At 38.6% G+C, this 19,015-nt stretch overlaps 1 protein-coding gene across 1 annotated transcript in view; it reads right to left on the reverse strand.

The window, feature by feature from the left end:
- MSTO1 (misato mitochondrial distribution and morphology regulator 1) overlaps positions 1 to 19,015 on the reverse strand; it is a 187,857-nt gene that overhangs the window by 147,561 nt on the left and 21,281 nt on the right. The window contains exon 4 of the mRNA XM_053703175.1: positions 16,070 to 16,133. Within this exon, the coding sequence (XP_053559150.1) occupies positions 16,070 to 16,133 (64 nt within the window). The remainder of the gene's footprint in view (positions 1 to 16,069; positions 16,134 to 19,015) is intronic.

Here is a 19,015-nt window from a genome sequence, read left to right on the forward strand (position 1 = left end):
TAGCACCGCTAGAAGGGACCCTAGTACCTTTGTGAAAATCCTTGGAGCAGTGGCTAATCCGAAAGGAAGCGCCACGAACTGGTAATGCTTGTCCAGGAATGCGAACCTTAGGAACCGATGATGTTCCTTGTGGATAGGAATATGTAGATACGCATCCTTTAAATCCACCGTGGTCATGAATTGACCTTCCTGGATGGAAGGAAGAATTGTTCGAATGGTTTCCATTTTGAACGATGGAACCTTGAGAAACTTGTTTAAGATCTTGAGATCTAAGATTGGTCTGAACGTTCCCTCTTTTTTGGGAACTATGAACAGATTGGAGTAGAACCCCATCCCTTGTTCTCCTAATGGAACAGGATGAATCACTCCCATTTTTAACAGGTCTTCTACACAATGTAAGAATGCCTGTCTCTTTATGTGGTCTGAAGACAATTGAGACCTGTGGAACCTCCCCCTTGGGGGAAGCCCCTTGAATTCCAGAAGATAACCTTGGGAGACTATTTCTAGTGCCCAAGGATCCAGAACATCTCTTGCCCAAGCCTGAGCGAAGAGAGAGAGTCTGCCCCCCACCAGATCCGGTCCCGGATCGGGGGCCAACATTTCATGCTGTCTTGGTAGCAGGTTTCTTGGCCTGCTTTCCCTTGTTCCAGCCTTGCATTGGTCTCCAGGCTGGCTTGGCTTGAGAAGTATTACCCTCTTGCTTAGAGGACGTAGCACTTGGGGCTGGTCCGTTTCTACGAAAGGGACGAAAATTAGGTTTATTTTTGGCCTTGAAAGACCTATCCTGAGGAAGGGCGTGGCCCTTACCCCCAGTGATATCAGAGATAATCTCTTTCAAGTCAGGGCCAAACAGCGTTTTCCCCTTGAAAGGAATGTTAAGGAGTTTGTTCTTGGAAGACGCATCCGCTGACCAAGATTTCAACCAAAGCGCTCTACGCGTCACAATAGCAAACCCAGAATTCTTCGCCGCTAACCTAGCCAATTGCAAAGTGGCGTCTAGGGTGAAAGAATTAGCCAATTTGAGAGCACGGATTCTGTCCATAATCTCCTCATAAGGAGGAGAATCACTATCGATCGCCTTTACTAGCTCATCGAACCAGAAACACGCGGCTGTAGTGACAGGGACAATGCATGAAATTGGTTGTAGAAGGTAACCTTGCTGAACAAACATCTTTTTAAGCAAACCTAATTTTTTATCCATAGGATCTTTGAAAGCACAACTATCTTCTATGGGTATAGTGGTGCGTTTGTTTAAAGTAGAAACCGCTCCCTCGACCTTGGGGACAGTCTGCCATAAGTCCTTTCTGGGGTCGACCATAGGAAACAATTTTTTAAATATGGGGGGAGGGACGAAAGGTATACCGGGCCTTTCCCATTCTTTATTTACAATGTCCGCCACCCGCTTGGGTATAGGAAAAGCTTCTGGGAGCCCCGGGACCTCTAGGAACTTGTCCATTTTACATAGTTTCTCTGGGATGATCAAATTCTCACAATCATCCAGAGTGGATAATACCTCCTTAAGCAGAGCGCGGAGATGTTCCAACTTAAATTTAAATGTAATCACATCGGGTTCAGCTTGTTGAGAAATTTTCCCTGAATCTGAAATTTCTCCCTCAGACAAAACCTCCCTGGCCCCCTCAGACTGGTGTAGGGGCATTTCAGAACCATTATCATCAGCGTCCTCATGCTCTTCAGTATCTAAAACAGAGCAGTCGCGCTTACGCTGATAAGTGGGCAATTTCACCACAGTGTCTTAAAGCCTTAAAAGTATTGCACACCAAATTTGGAAGCTTTAACCCTTAAAATAACGGAACCGGAGCCGTTTTTAACTTTAACCCCTTTACAGTCCCTGGTATCTGCTTTGCTGAGACCCAACCAAGCCCAAAGGGGAATACGATACCAAATGACGCCTTCAGAAAGTCTTTTCTATGTATCAGAGCTCCTCACACATGCGACTGCATGTCATGCTTCTCAAAAACAAGTGCGCAATACCGGCGCGAAAATGAGGCTCTGCCTAAGATTAGGGAAAGCCCCTAGAGAATAAGGTGTCTAAAACAGTGCCTGCCGATATTATTTAACAAAAATACCCAAATTAAATGATTCCTCAAGGCTAAAAATGTGTAATATATGAATCGATTTAGCCCAGAAAATGTCTACAGTCTTAATAAGCCCTTGTGAAGCCCTTATTTACTGTCTGAATAAAAATGGCTTACCGGATCCCATAGGGAAAATGACAGCTTCCAGCATTACATCGTCTTGTTAGAATGTGTCATACCTCAAGCAGCAAAAGACTGCTCACTGTTCCCCCAACTGAAGTTAATTCCTCTCAACAGTCCTGTGTGGAACAGCCATGGATTTTAGTAACGGTTGCTAAAATCATTTTCCTCATACAAACAGAAATCTTCATCTCTTTTCTGTTTCAGAGTAAATAGTACATACCAGCACTATTTTAAAATAACAAACTCTTGATTGAATAATAAAAACTACAGTTAAACACTAAAAAACTCTAAGCCATCTCCGTGGAGATGTTGCCTGTACAACGGCAAAGAGAATGACTGGGGTAGGCGGAGCCTAGGAGGGATCATGTGACCAGCTTTGCTGGGCTCTTTGCCATTTCCTGTTGGGGAAGAGAATATCCCACAAGTAAGGATGAGGCCGTGGACCGGACACACCTATGTTGGAGAAAGAATCGTTTATATGTTTTCAGACAGACAATGTCACAACCGTGGCGTTTGTCAATCATCAAGGTGGGACTCACAGTCCTCTAGCTATGAAAGAAGTATCACTGATACTTGCATGGGCGGAATCCAGTTCCTGTCTAATCTCTGCGGTCCATATCCCAGGTATAGACAATTGGGAAGCGGATTATCTCAGTCGCCAGACCTTACATCCGGGAGAATGGTCTCTTCACCCAGATGTGTTTCTTCAGAGTGTTCAGATGTGGGGGCTTCCAGAAATAGATCTGATGGCTTCTTATCTAAACAGGAAACTTCCCAGGTACCTATCCTCAGGCGGAAGCAGTGGATGTGTTGACACTTCCTTGGAATTATCAACCTGCTTATCTCTTTCCGCCTCTAGTTGTTCTTCCAAGAGTGATTTCCAAAATCATAATGGATCGTTCATTTGTACTGCTGGTGGCTCCAGCATGGCCACACAGGTTTTGGTATGCAGATCTTGTTCGGATGTCCAGTTGCCAACCTTGGCCACTTCCGTTAAGGCCAGACCTTCTATCTCAAGGTCCTTTTTTCCCATCAGGATCTCAAATCATTAAATTTGAAGGTATGGAGATTGAACGCCTAGTGCTTAGTCAAAGAGGTTTCTCTGACTCGATGATTAATACTATGTTGCAGGCTCGCAAATCTGTGTCTAGAAAGATTTATTACCGAGTTTGGAAGACTTACATTTCATGGTGTTCTTCTCATAAATTCTCTTGGCATTCTTTTAGAATTCCTAGGATTTTACAGTTTCTTCAGGATGGTTTGGATAAGGGTTTGTCTGCAAGTTCCTTGAAAAGACAAATCTCTGCTCTTTCTGTTCTGTTTCACAGAAAGATTGCTAATCTTCCTGATATTCATTGTTTTGTTCAGGCTTTGGTTCGTATCAAGCCTGTCATTAAGTCAATCTCTCCTCCTTGGAGTCTTAATTTGGTTTTGAGGGCTTTACAGGCTCCTCCATTTGAGCCTATGCATTCTTTGGACATTAAATTACTTTCCTGGAAAGTATTGTTTCTTTTGGCCATCTCTTCAGCTAGAAGAGTTTCTGAATTATCTGCTCTTTCTTGTGAGTCTCCTTTTCTGATATTTCATCAGGATAAGGCGGATTTGCGGACTTCATTTAAATTTTTACCTAAAGTTGAGAATTGCAACAACATTAGTAGAGACATTGTTGTCCCTTCCTTGTGTCCTAATCCTAAGAATTCTCTGGAGAGATCTTTACATTCTTTGGATGTGGTAAGACCTTTGAAATATTATGTTAAAGCTACTAAAGATTTCAGAAAGACTTCTAGTCTATTTGTTATCTTTTCTGGTTCTAGGAAAGGTCAGAAGGCTTCTGCCATTTCTTTGGCATCTTGGTTAAAGCTTTTGATTCGTCATGCTTATTTAGAGTCGGGTAAATCCCTGCCTCAGAGGATTACGGCTCATTCTACTAGGTCAGTTTCTACTTCCTGGGCTTTTAGGAATGAAGCTTCTGTTGATCAGATTTGCAAAGCAGCAACTTGGTCTTCTTTGCATACTTTTACTAAATTCTACCATTTTGATGTTTTCTCTTCTTTAGAAGCAGTTTTTGGTAGAAAAGTTCTTCAGGCAGCTGTTTCAGTTTGATTCTTCTGCTTATAATTTCAGTTTTTTTCCATTTTAAAGATTAAAACTTTTGATTTGGGTTGTGGATTAATTTTTCAGCGGAATTGGCTGTCTTTATTTTTATCCCTCCCTCTCTAGTGACTCTTGCGTGGAGTTCCACATCTTGGGTATTGATATCCCATACGTCACTAGCTCATGGACTCCTGCCAATTACATGAAAGAAAACATAATTTATGTAAGAACTTATCTGATAATTTCATTTCTTTCATATTGGCAAGAGTCCATGAGGCCCACCCTTTTGTGGTGGTTATGATTTTTTGTATCAAGCACAATTATTCAAATTCCTTGTTGATGCTTTCGCTCCTTTCTTGTCACCCCACTTCTTGGATATTCGGTAAACTGAATTGTGGGTGTGGTGGGGGGGTGTATTTATAGGCATTTTGAGGTTTGGGTAACTTTGCCCCTCCTGGTAGGAATGTATATCCCATACGTCACTAGCTCATGGACTCTTGCCAGTATGAAAGAAATGAATTTATCAGGTAAGTTCTTACATAAATTATGGGTTTTTTACAAACTTATCACTGAAAGTCCAGTTTATTTTTAGTGATGGCAAATTCTAGCATTTTTTTAAAGGGACACTCAAGGAAAAATAAACTTTTATGATTCAGATAGATAATGCTGTTTTAAGACACTTTCCAATTTACTTCCATTATCAAATTTTGCAGTCTTTTTATATTAACACTCTGGGGAACAAGATCCTACTAAACATGTGCACAAGCTCACAGGGTATACGTATACTAGTCTGTGATTGGCGAATGTCTGTCACATGATACAAGGGGCGGAAAATTAGAGACAAAAAAACATTGGTCAGAAAAAAGAAAAAAAAAAATCTACTGCTTATTTGAAATTCAGATCCCAGAGGCAGAACTTTTTTTTTTATTTTCTGAGATGAGATTTTTTTTAGTGGAAATTTTTCTGCAGATATACAGACACACACACACATACATATATAATACATACATACACATAATATACATACACATAATATACGCACACATTTATTAAAGAAAAAACAAAAATAAAAAAAGACTTAAAATAAATTTGCTAAGCCCTGACTTACCTTTTCTGCAATGTGCTATTACCCTGTACCACACTGGAGTTCAGGAAGGGGAAGTAAATTGACATACAAACACACACACAGATAGATAGATACACACACACAGATATACACACACATACACACACACAGAGAGATACACACACACACAGAGAGATACACACACACACAGAGAGATACACACACACACACAGAGAGAGAAACACACACACAGAGAGATACACACACACACACACAGAGAGATACACACACACACACAGAGATACACACACACACACACACACAGAGAGATACACACACACACACACACACAGAGAGATACACACACACACACACAGAGAGATACACACACACACAGAGAGATACACACACACACAGAGAGATACACACACACACAGAGAGATACACACACAGATATACACACACAGATATACACACACACAAACACAGAGAGATACACACACACAAATATACACACACACACACACACACAGAGAGATACACACACACACAGAGAGATACACACACACACACACACACACACACACAGACACACATATTTAAGGACAAAAATAAATTCAGATTAAGTGCTATTGCAATGTCTTTTTATTATGCACTTGTTAATTTTGTAATTCTACTGCATTGAGTGGTCCTTTAAACACTTGGATTTACCATTACTTTAACTCAGTAAACTTCCCTCCATTATAACGCCACCTCCCACCAACAGTATCTCATCAGTCACAAAATAAAAAACAGTGCAAACTTAAAGGGACACTAATCCCAACTTTTTTCTTTCATGATTCAGATAGAGCAAACATTTTTTAGCAACTTAAAATGCATAGGAGCCGGCCCATTTTTGGTTGAGAACCTGGGTTATGCTTCTTATTGGTTGGTAAATGTAAGCCTCCAATAAGCAAGCGCTATCCATGGTGCTGAACCTAAAATGGGCTGGCTGCTAAGATTTATATACCTGCTTTTAAAATAAAGATAGAAAAAGAACAAGGAAAATTTGATAATAGGAGTAAATTAGAAAGTTGCTTAAAATTTCATGCTCTGACAGGTGTCAGGTTTATTAAAAAAAACAAGCTGGAGGGAAGAGGAGGAGTCAGTGCATGAGCAGGCTTCGTTCCCCTGCAGGTGCTTCAGAGGCGGTTGTTCGCGCCAGGAGCTCACCGTGATGTGAAAGAGAGAAGGACTTGCCTCACCTGTCCTTTCAACACTGCAGCCAGTTAAATTTTTTACCCTGGCGTTTCCCTCAACAGCGTGTGTTTTCACCTACGCTGATTAAGAACTTTGTTACCTGGAGCTGGTCTCGGCTGGCGGTAAGACTAAGCTCCCTTAGGGTAAAATACATCCACTTACCCCCCCGCCTTTTTCCTGCTCTGTAAAGGAGAGAGGGGTGGACAGCCAAGCTTTGTCTTCTTTTTACTGCACCAAGATACCTGCGAAAGGGAGGTATATGACCCGCACTCACCCTAATGACCATAGACGCTGGATGAGAGCAAAGCAAGCAGGAGAATCGGCGTTACAGCTGAGAGGTGTAGCGTAATCCCTCCTCTCCCCAACCACCGATGTTGCGAATCGGGAGCTACTAACAGCCTGAAATCCGCTTGCCAGCCTGGAGTAATTATCTCTGTCGCTATAGGAGTATTTTGTTGCCTGAAGGAAGAAATCTATAGCCGACCGAGCAACACCTGCACCTCCCCTGGGGGTCAGCCTACCTGAGGCTCTGGTTCCTGTGGCCTGGAATCTAAACTGCCCTCCTCACCCACCGATGCTGCGTGTGGGGAGTCGGCAGGGTGCGTCGCTGATTTGGTAAGGCTGTGACGGACCTTCCCCTACAGCTAAGGATCGTCATTCGAGTCAGCTGCAGGGGGCAATAATCCAGCTCAGAGGTGCCCGTAAAGATAGTGTGAGAACTGGAACTTAGCTGGATATGTAAGGAGCCTGGGCAAAAGGAAGGAAAAGGGATACCGCGGACCGCTGGGTTCAGATCTGAGTTATAAACCCCCACAGCAAAGAGAAACACGGCACCGGCTCCAGATCGCCAAGGATAAAGAAAAGTCCTTCGACGTAGCAGGGGTGAGTGCGGGGTAAACTTGATTTCCCTAATTGAATGGTTGTTTAAGGTTGTTCTGAACACTTGGCCAGGTCCGGAGTAATCACGCTCAAAAATGGAGATTTGACATTGGAAGCGGCTGATTACCGAGGTTTATTAAATGCACACTACTGAGGAGTAAAAGTTACAGCTTTTATCCCACACCCAGGGGTAGTTGAATCCTTTAGTGAAAATCGCTGGGAACATAAGAAGCTCCAGCATTAGGCAAAGGAAATCTACCTTATTTCCCAGAGACTACCATAAAACCAGAATTCTGAAGCCCTTTTACCTATATAATCGTATCTCACTAAACACTGAACTGTTAACCATTGTATTCTAGAAAAAAAGGAGGAAAATTTAAGGACGCTTTATTTTAAACCCTGATATGGTATAACTCTGCTGTCTTGGAATGGTTCAGTTTTGGGGTTATGACAATAATAATATGGTAATTCACTGTTTTTGGGAGGCTTTGTAATATCTGTTGCTTAGAGAGGAAGGGAGGGAGGGAGAGGGAAGGAGGGAGTGGAGAGAAAATCTTTTCTAGCATAAAAATATTTTTCACCATTGAGGGATGATAAGTAAAATAAAAAGCCAACGCAATATTGAGTTTATTAGAATCAGCAAAGTAAATACTAAATATACTGTTGAATCTTAAAGGAATTAAAGGATAAAATTTATAACCTAGCAAGGGTAAACTATCCTTGGAAGCAACCTCTAACTAGTTATCTCTCTTTTTTTTTTTTTTTTTTTTTTTTTTTCTACACATATTATACTTTGCAACATTCACTTATATCCTGAGAATAGAGGCAGGAAGGAAGAGAATACGCTTAAAGTGAAAAGTGCATATTATGGTGCGTTAGAATTCTAGATCAATAGATTTATAGTCTCAGGGGACGGAAGGGAGGAGAGAGAAAAAGAGGAAGGAAAAAGCCTAAAAGAATTAAAGTAAAGGGTTAGGTATTAACTTACTCACTTTATATAAACAATACTGGTAAAGCTTTCTATAACTTAGACTGGGCGTGTATAAACTAAATGGACATTCCTCTAATTAAATCTAGATGATATAATGAAGATAAATAAAAAATAAAGGTAATTTAACTATTAACGGTACAGGAAGATGAAATACTAGCTTTAGGTTTGAAGAGAAATTGGAATAACTGTGTAAACATTAAACTCCCTTAATTCGCCGCCATCTTCTGGTCCTAATATCACCCTTAATGCTTGATTACACTTTTTTTTTTTTTCCCTCTCTACCCCTTTTATCACATTCACAATTTGGTGACTCACACTACACATTTCACTTCCTGATTTTCAGAGATTTGCACTTCCACCTGTATTTTTTTTTTTTTTTTTCCTCCCTATTCCCCCCACACCCCTATCGCGAAATATTTCACACCCCACTTTCATTTTTTAATAACACACAGAGCACGAGAGAATTTTTTGTATGGATAAATACGTCACATCTCCTACTGTCACTACTAAACACAATCCAGGCATGGCGTCGAAATATAGGGAACGCAAAAATAACAATCTTTCTGAACCTGCACTCGAAATCTCTGAAGAAATTACCCCATCAAAAATTCAAAAATCTACGTCCTCACAAGATAATCAAGCCTTAGTAAACAGCATCTTAGAGGCTATATCACCCAAGTTTGATACCTTAAAGAATGAAATCAAGCAAGATATCACTTCACTAACGGTAGAGATTAGACAATTTGCTAAAAGACTTCAGGAAGTGGAGGAACGTATCTCAGAGATAGAAGACACAACAAATATATATATACCTCAAATAGAGAATAACCAGAGCGAGATCTCTAAACTACAGGCAAAAATAGACGATCTAGAGAACAGGTCAAGGAGGAACAATCTGAGAATCATTGGATTCCCAGACTCCCCTAAACAAGAAGACCTTATGAAGGTCATGACTCATACCCTACCCTTACTGTTAAAAATGCCAGAAACTCAGTCTCCTGCCCTAATTGAAAGAGTCCACAGACTGGGGAGAGCAGAGAGCGCCGCTAACCTAACTAATTCAAGACCAATTATAGCTAAATTCCTGAATTTTCAGGATAAAATGTTATTCCTCCAATATTATCGCAAAAACCAACCCATTCTATATGACGGCAATAAAATCCTCCTATTCCAGGACTTCTCAATTGAGACCTCCAGGAAGAGGAGGGAACTCTCCCCAGTCTGTGGCAAAATGATAAAAGCTGGGTGGCAGGCTACAGTTATATATCCTGCTAGACTTAGATTGTTTTTTCAAGGTCAGACTTTCTTTTATAACACAGCAGCAGAGGCGGAAAAAAAATTAGCAGAACATGGCTACAATGGATAATTATAGCATTTTATTTTTTTATATTGTGGTGTATTTGTTTTTTAAGTTTATTTTGCTGTTTCTTGGTTTAAAACTAATTATTGATAAATGTTTTGAGGAAAAATATATCTGTTTGCCTTTTTTTTTTTTTTTTCCCTCTCTCTCTTTCTCCCTCCCTCCCTCCCTCCGGATCTCTATCTTCCCCCCCAGAACGTCAACATATGCCTAAGGTAAAAACTTATGAAAAATAAGTTTAGAATTACATCATGGAATATAGGGGGTATAACATCGCCCATTAAACGAAAGACAATTCTATCACACCTTCAGAGATTGAATACCTCAATTGCATTATTACAGGAAACGCATTTAAACACTGAGGAATCATTAAAATTAAAATCTGCATGGGTCGCAGAAGCTATATTCGCCCCCTCATTAAATAGGAAAAAAGGTGTAGCTATTCTCTTTGGGAAAAAACTGATATATGATAAACTGTTAACAATAATAGACTCGGAAAGTAGATATATAATATTAAAAATTAAAATATTAAACTCAATATATACTATTTGTAATTTATACGCACCCAATATAATTGACAATGGATTCTGGGACTCTCTCCAGGCTAAAATCCTTCAGGTAGCAGAGGGTCATGTGATCCTAGCTGGGGATTTTAATATGTCTCCCCGGTTCCCTATGGATAGACTCAGGTGCGGGGAATCACAAAGGAAGACCAAAAAGGATAATTTAGAAACAAAAATTTACAATAATTTATTTCTAAACCTGGCAGTTAGGGACGTGTGGAGGGCTCAGAACCCGGATACTAAGAACTATACTTGTTACTCAAAAGCTACCAAATCCTTATCAAGAATTGACCTTTTTCTAATTAATGATAGTCTATATCATACCGGGGCTAAGGCGGCGATTGCAGAAATCTGCATTTCAGACCACGCCCCTACAATGCTGGATATTCCAATTCAAAACTCTAAGCCAAATCGAGCTCGCTTCTTTTACCCAAAATATCTAAGCAAAAACTTAAAATACATAAACTGGCTTAATAACAAATTGATGGAATTTTTTAAACTAAATGAAGGCTCAGTTTCTAATCCCTCAACGCTTTGGGAAGCAGCAAAAGCCGTTTTAAGAGGTGACATTATTGCTTATACAACAAAAATTAAGCGTGATTCTCGAGCAAAGGAAAGGCAGATAACAGCTACGGTAACAAATTCATATAATAGATATCTGATATCCTCGAGTGAGGAAAATTGGAAAAAATATATCAAGGCAAAACAGGAACGAGATACCTTTATGACCACCCACTCAATACAGTCAGAGTTGAAATATCAATCTAAACTCTTTAAATATGGCAATAAATCCGGTAAACTGCTTTCCAAACTAGTGAAGAACTCTAAACAATCTAATACAATCGAATTCTTACAGGTTGAGAAGAAGCAGCTCAACACATCGGAGGAAATCTCAGAATCCTTCTCTGAGTATTATAAATCTATCTACTCATCTTCTCTGATTGAGAAAGGAGCTCAGGTTAGATTTTGGGAAAACATACCCATTATAAGAGCTAGTGAGGACTTTAACGTCGCATTGAACGCCCCGAAGTCTCTCAAACTATTCAGGCACTGAAGTTTGAGAAATCTCCCGGCCCTGATGCAATACCAAACGAATTTTATAGGACTTCGGAATCCTTAATAACCCCCCATTTGACTAAACTTTATAACTTCTACTACCAGGAAAATGCTCAATTATCCCCCTACTTTGTGGAATCCCACACTATACTCATTCCTAAACCAGGAAAGGATCCACATAATAGGGAATCATATAGGCCGATCGCATTATTAAACACGGACTATAAGATATTAACTACTATTATAGCTAAAAGACTCCAAGAGGGGTTAAATGAGATTATCCATAAAGATCAAGTGGGGTTCTTAACCAAACGAAGCTCTGCTGCCAAAATTAGACAACTTTTAATGACCATAGATTTTTTCAAAAATTCAGAAGACAGGATCCCTGTAGATTTCCCAGACGCAGCAATACTCGCAATTGACGCAGAGAAAGCGTTCGATAGGGTTAGCCACGAGTACTTATTAGATACACTGGAGCGATATGGATTAAAAAATAATTTCCTCAACCTGGTTAAAAAATATATGCTTACAGTCTTCTACTTCTATAGTTATACATGGAATACTATCGGAAAAAATTAGACTAAGAAAAGGTACACGGCAAGGTTGCCCACTATCTCCGCTATTATTCAACCTCGCAATTGAACCACTAGCTAATAAAATTAGACAATTAGTTGAAGGCATAAGGATCTATAAAAAAGAAGTGAAGGTTGCATTATATGCAGATGATCTACTATTATATATATCAAATACTCATAAGAATATTTCATTACTTCTAGATATAATTGACTTGTATGGTTCCTGTTCAGGCTATAGAATGAATAAAACAAAATCAGAGCTTCTGTGGTTAAGAGAAACAGATAACTCCCTGAAAAAATACCCTTTTAAGACGGTTTCCAAATCTTTTAGATATTTAGGCATTTTGATATCCGCGGACCCACGAGATTGGTATTCTTTAAACATTACATCATCTCTTGCACAATCTATCAACTATATGAGGAGCTGGCAGAATTTACCTATATCTCTATCGGGTCGCATTGCGCTCTTCAAAATGGTACTACTTCCGAAGCTTTGCTATATGTTTCAAAATCTCCCTATCATCTTGAAAAGTTATGATATTAAAAAATTTAACACCGCACTCCGTCACTTTATCTGGTACTCAAAAAAACCTAGAATTTCTCTACAGAGACTAAATTTACCCAAGCAAATGGCTGGTCTAGCATTGCCTGACATATATTTGTATAATTTAGTTTTCTTAGGACGCATAGCAGCAGATTGGATCGCGGAGTCAAATCATTTTTCAGATTATGAGCTTGAAACAAATATGATCTACCCATTGCAGCCTATAGCACTGCTTCATCTCCCGACTAAAAGTATCCCTAAACAAGTGAAAAATCAACTATATATTCAATAATTTTAGCTTGGGGGAAGATAGGAGCTCGCGCTGAAGTAGATACTAACATTCCTAAGTTTCAAAGTTTTCTGGGGAACCCCGAATTTCAGGAAGGAACACAGTCTGTGATATTACAACAGTGGTTTAATCAAGGTCTTCACTGGGTATCTCAATTCTTTTCAGAGACAGGAAATATTAAATCCTTTGAAGATTTAAAACAGGAGTTTAAACTTAATAATAAAGATTTCTTTGTTTATCTACAAACCAGACATTATGCATCTCATCTTCTTAGTAAATTTTGCTGGAAATGGTCTTGGGGTAAGTTGGATAATTGGATAGTATTGTGTAAAGCAGAGCACTTCTCTATTGCCCCATGGTATAGGTATCTTGTTTCAATTAAAGGGAATTTAAACATGGAGAAAATAGCTTCAAAGTGGACAAATATCCTAGAGATAGATGCAGTAGACAATATATGTGTGGTCAGATCTCTGAGATTACTTTTTGAGTCTTCCATAGCTGAAACCTGGAGAGAGTCCCATATAAAACTATTGTATCAGACCTATTTTACTCCGGATAAAGGATATAAATGGCATAATAATTTTAACAAATGTCCAAGATGCAATTTACCAGCAGCAGATTTAGCTCATATGATTTGGAATTGCCCTAGACTCAACCAATTCTGGAAAAAGATTGAATTCTGGCTACTCAGAGTGATGAAAATTACATCTTTTTCGCTCACACTCCCTATAATCATTTTTCTGATATCTAATACTAGGAATTTTTCTGATGCCAAGATGGTAAATGTAACTATCAGCCAGAAACTTAATCTTTAAAAAATGGAAAACTAGATTTGTACCCCCAATTGTAGAAGTAAGGAATTATCTTAAGAAACAATTTCTAATTGAACAACTAGCCACAGATCTGAACTCAGAACAAGAAATAGTAACTTTTTTTCAGGAAATGGGCCAAATTTATTAAAATATTTACACCTTCAGAAATTGATCATCTGATCTTTCCGTTCAGAAACTCTGAAATAGTTTTACTAGATAACTGGTGACTTCAGGAGGGCGTGGGGGGGGGGAAATCGAGAGAGAGAGAAATATTATTACTACCTTGAAATTTTCTTTTCCTTTTTTTTTTTTTTTTTTTCTTCTGCCGCTTCTTTATGTTGGTGGCTATCCATTGTTTTGATCTGCTTCGTTCTGTCTCAAGAATAACATTGGGGAATATAAACTGCAAAAGATATACAGATTTCCGTTTATTTGAACCATAAAGTTAAATAAGAGGTCTCTTTTAACTAATATGTAAAGATGGTACTTTAGACTTTGGTCTTCTTCTTCCCTATATTATGTTAACATTATGGATGCAGTATTAGCTTATAAGATTGCATTATGTGTGTTAATGTTTAACTTAAAGAGAATTTAATGATGCATTCTATGTACTGAAAATAGGAAAATTTCCAGCTAGATGTACCAATATATTCTTTTTTTTTTTTTTTCTCTTTTAGTATTTTTTTTTTTGTTTTTTTTATTTCTTCTTTTTTTCCTTTTGAATTTAGTAACAAGAGAAAATGAAACTTGTTGTTCTAAAGCTAATTACTGTGTAAATATAATAAATCTCACCTGGCCCTGCGAGGTGCAGGGAGATTGAATTCATTTATTTGTACTCTCTGCTGGATATAAATAAAAAAGTTAAAAAAAAAAAAAAAAAAATTCATGCTCTATCTGAATCATGAAAGAAAAAATGTAGGTTATGTCCCTTTAAACAGTGCTCCTTTAGTAAAAACATATGTTAAAGGAACAGTCTAGTCCAAAAAAAACTTTTATGTTTCAAATAGGGCATGTAATTTTAAACAACTTTCCAATTTACTTTTATCACCAATTTTGCTTTGTTCTATTGGTATTCTTAGTTGAAAGCTAAACCTAGGAGGTTCATATGCTAATTTCTTAGACCTTGAAGGCAGTCTCTAATCTAAATGCATTTTGACAGTTTTTCGCCACTAGAGGGTGTTAGTTCATGTATTTCATATACATAACATTGAGTTCATGCACGAGAATTTACAGAGGAGTGAGCACTGATTGGCTAAAATGCAAGCCTGTCAAAAGAACTGAAATAAGCGGGCAAGTCTGCTGAGGCTTACATACAAGGTAAAACATGTATTATAAAATGTGTTGGTTATGCAAAACTGGGGAAAAGGTAATTAAGGGATTATCTATCTTTTAAAACAACAATTCTGGTGTTGACTGTCCCTTTAAAAGCTAAACCTAGGTAGGCGCATATGCTAATTTCTAAGCCCTTAAAGGCCGTTTCTAATCTCAGTGCATTTTGACAGTTTTTCACAGTTACAGGACATTAATGTGTGCTATATAGATAACACTGTGCTCACGCCAGTGGAGTTACCTAGGAGTCAGCACTGACTGGCTAATATGCAAGTCTATTAAAATAACTGAAACAGTAGCAGATGCTACTCAGTAGTGTAACAGTACAAAAAAAAAAAAAATATAACTGAAACAAGGGGGTAGCCTGCAGAGGCTTAGATACAAGGTAATCACAGAGGTAAAAAGTGTATTCATGTAACAGTGTTGGTTATGCAAAACTAGGGAATGGGTAATTAAAGGGTCTATCTTTTTAAGCAATAAAAATTATTGAGTAGACTGTCCCTTTAAATCAAAGTAAACATAAAAAGAAACAGAGTGTGTAAAAAACCCAGCAAACTACTTGTTTTCTTGCATAATGAGCACTTAGAAATTCTCAGTGTAGCCACTGCCCTCAGTGGTATAAGGGAGCTGACATGTTTGAAACTTAGGTTACATTCTAACTGATCCGGGAATGAGCAAATCTGACTCCCTGTTATCTAGTCTATCTACTATATAGTAAAGCAACTCATTTCATTTCATAACTTTTATGAAAACAAGCTAAATAAACCTTCCTGCAGAGAAGGCCTCATCCTTGTAGGGCTGTGACAGGAAGTAATGGACACCACAAATGTAGTGTAAAAAAATAAAAGGTAAAATACATTTAAAATTATAAATAATACATTTTGCAATTGTTTCTATTAAGTATAAACCACTGCTTAGTGCTTTTCTTATTACAATATTGAAACAGACTGTTTAACATCCTTTTAATGTCCTTCTGACACACCAGTAAGACAATAACCATAGCAGGACCTCTCTTCACAGTCCACTATAATCTACATCAGTGCAATTCCTCACCTTCTCTTTACCATGTTGCTCTTTTGTGGAGGATTCTTCTTTATGAGTAGTTAGATTTCCTTTCCTGAAAGAAAGTGTAAATGTTTCAATGAGCAAACCGGATGTCATTTGTTTCTTGTAACTTTTAAACCTCAAAAACAAATATATATATGTGTGTGTGTGTGTGTGTGTGTGTGTGTATGTATATGTGTGTATGTGTATATATATATATATATATATATATATATATATATATATATATATATATATGTGTGTGTGTGTGTGTGTGTGTGTGTATATATATACACACACACACACATATATATATATATATATACACACATACATATAAATATATACATTTTTGTGTGGGTCTCTCACTGAAATAGGACTTACAATAGTGTTTAAATGGAAGCAGTAAGATAAAAAAACAGCTTAGCACAAGTGTGTGAAAAAGGATTAGCAACAAAGGGGTTAAAGGGACAGTAAAGTCAAAATTAAACTCAACTTTCCAATTTACTTACATTATCAAATTTGCTTTGTTCTCTTGGTTTAGGAGCGTGCACGGGTCTATGGCACTCTATTGCAACAGTGTCTGCATTATAATATTGCTATAAACAATGATGCAAACACTGCTGTCAGATGGCTTAACCCCTTAGTGACCGAGGACGTGCAGGGTACGTCTGAAAAAAAAAGGCAGTTAACGCCTGACGACGTACCCTGCACGTCCTCGGCTAAAGTGAGTGCTGGAAGCGATCAAGATCGCTTCCAGACACTATTACAGTACCGCAGAGATGCCTCGATGTCTAGGCATCCCTGCAGTGCTGTTCCGGAGTGCCGGGACCGGATTGATCACTCCCCCTTGAGTGATCACTTCCGGTTTTGCTCCACGTGGAGCCCGGCAGTGCAGCAGAGCATCGGAAGCGATCGGACACGCTTCCGATGCTCTGCTAGTGTGCTAAGTGCCTCGGTGGGTCGAGGCACTTAGTTAGTGTATAAATAAAAAAAAAAATTGGGAAAAAAAAACGCTAATAAAATAAAAAAGCCCCCACATATAGCCCCCCCCCTCCCCCATGAGGCTTCCAAAATGGCGATGCCCAGTGCATCATGGGGCCTCTGGGGGTGTCCCTAGCCTGCCTCATCATAGGGGCAAGCTAGGGTCACCCAATCTGAGCCTTCCCACAAAAAAAAATAATAATAATAAAATCTCCCATTTGTCTGATCAGGTCAATATTTGTAAATATTGACTCTGATCAGTGTGGATCTCCCTCCCTCTCCTCACTTGCTATTTTGTTGGAGAGAGAGAGAGAGAGAGAGAGAGAGAGAGAGAGAGAGAGAGACCTGTATTTTAGCAGAGAGAGATTTATTTCTTTTATTTGTTAAAAAATTTAAAATCCAAAGGCTCTTTTCAGAGCCATTAACCCCTAGCTTGCCAGTGATCACTATAAATCACTGGCAGTAGCACAGCTGCACTTTTTTTTGCTGTCTGTGCATTTTTTTAGGGGTTAATTTTTGTTGTTGTATTTTTTTTTTTAAAAACCCAAAGGCTCCTTTCAGAGCCATTTAGCTAATTTAATTTAATTTAAATAGTATTTAACCCCTAGCTTGCCAGTGATCGCTATAAATCACTGGCATTAGCATAGCTGTACTTTTTTGCTGTCTGTGCATTTTTTAGGGGTTAATTTTTGTTGTTGTAATTTTTTAAAAACCCAAACGCTCCTTTCAGAGCCATTTAGCTAATTTAATTTAATTTAAATAGTATTTAACCCCTAGCTTGCCAGTGATCGCTATAAATCACTGGCATTAGCATAGATGTACTTTTTTGCTGTCTGTGCATTTTTTTAGGGGTTAATTTTTGTTGTTGTAATTTTTTAAAAACCCAAAGGCTCCTTTCAGAGCCATTTAGCTAATTTAAAGAGTATTTAACCCCTAGCTTGCCAGTGATCGCTATAAATCACTGGCATTAGCATAGCTGTACTTTTTTGCTGTCTGTGCATTTTTTTAGGGGTTAATTTTTGTTGTTGTAATTTTTTAAAAACCCAAAGGCTCCTTTCAGAGCCATTTAGCTAATTTAATTTAATTTAAAGAGTATTTAACCCCTAGCTTGCCAGTGATCGCTATAAATCACTGGCATTAGCATAGCTGTACTTTTTTGCTGTCTGTGCATTTTTTTAGGGGTTAATTTTTGTTGTTGTAATTTTTTAAAAACCCAAACGCTCCTTTCAGAGCCATTTAGTTAATTTAATTTAAAGAGTATTTAACCCCTAGCTTGCCAGTGATCGCTATAAATCACTGGCATTAGCATAGCTGTACTTTTTTGCTGTCTGTGCATTTTTTTAGGGGTTAATTTTTGTTGTTGTAATTTTTTAAAAACCCAAACGCTCCTTTCAGAGCCATTTAGTTAATTTAATTTAAAGAGTATTTAACCCCTAGCTTGCCAGTGATCGCTATAAATCACTGGCATTAGCATAGCTGTACTTTTTTTTAAAAAACCCAAAGGCCATTTAGTTAATTAATTAATTAATTTTGGTTTTCTGTGACAGATACAATAATGTCAAAGAAAACATATAGTGCTGAGGAGGCATATGCCATCCTTGCGTCAGAGTCAGATGCCTCTATGTCTGACTCAGACCCCAATTTTGACCCTGCCATATGCTCAGATACATCATTAGATGCAGTCTCAACTGATAGTGATGTATCTGTGGCTGCTAGCCCCCCTGCCAGCCCCCTGCTAGCCCCCCTTCCAGCCCCCCTGCTAGAAGGAGGCGTGTTGCTGCCATTGCCGCTGAAGAGTGGGTAACGCCTCATCTCCAGAGGCCAGATATCCCACCCTTCACAGCAAATGCTGGCATAAATATAGATGTGGCAGGTTTTAGCCCCCAACAGTTTCTGGGCGATGATATATTGGGGAACATTGTCGCCCAAACTAATTTATATGCCCATCAGTACCGTGCTGCAAAGCCTGAA

The sequence above is a fragment of the Bombina bombina genome, chromosome 1, assembly GCF_027579735.1.
Source record: "Bombina bombina isolate aBomBom1 chromosome 1, aBomBom1.pri, whole genome shotgun sequence".
In the NCBI taxonomy this organism is placed as follows: domain Eukaryota; kingdom Metazoa; phylum Chordata; class Amphibia; order Anura; family Bombinatoridae; genus Bombina; species Bombina bombina.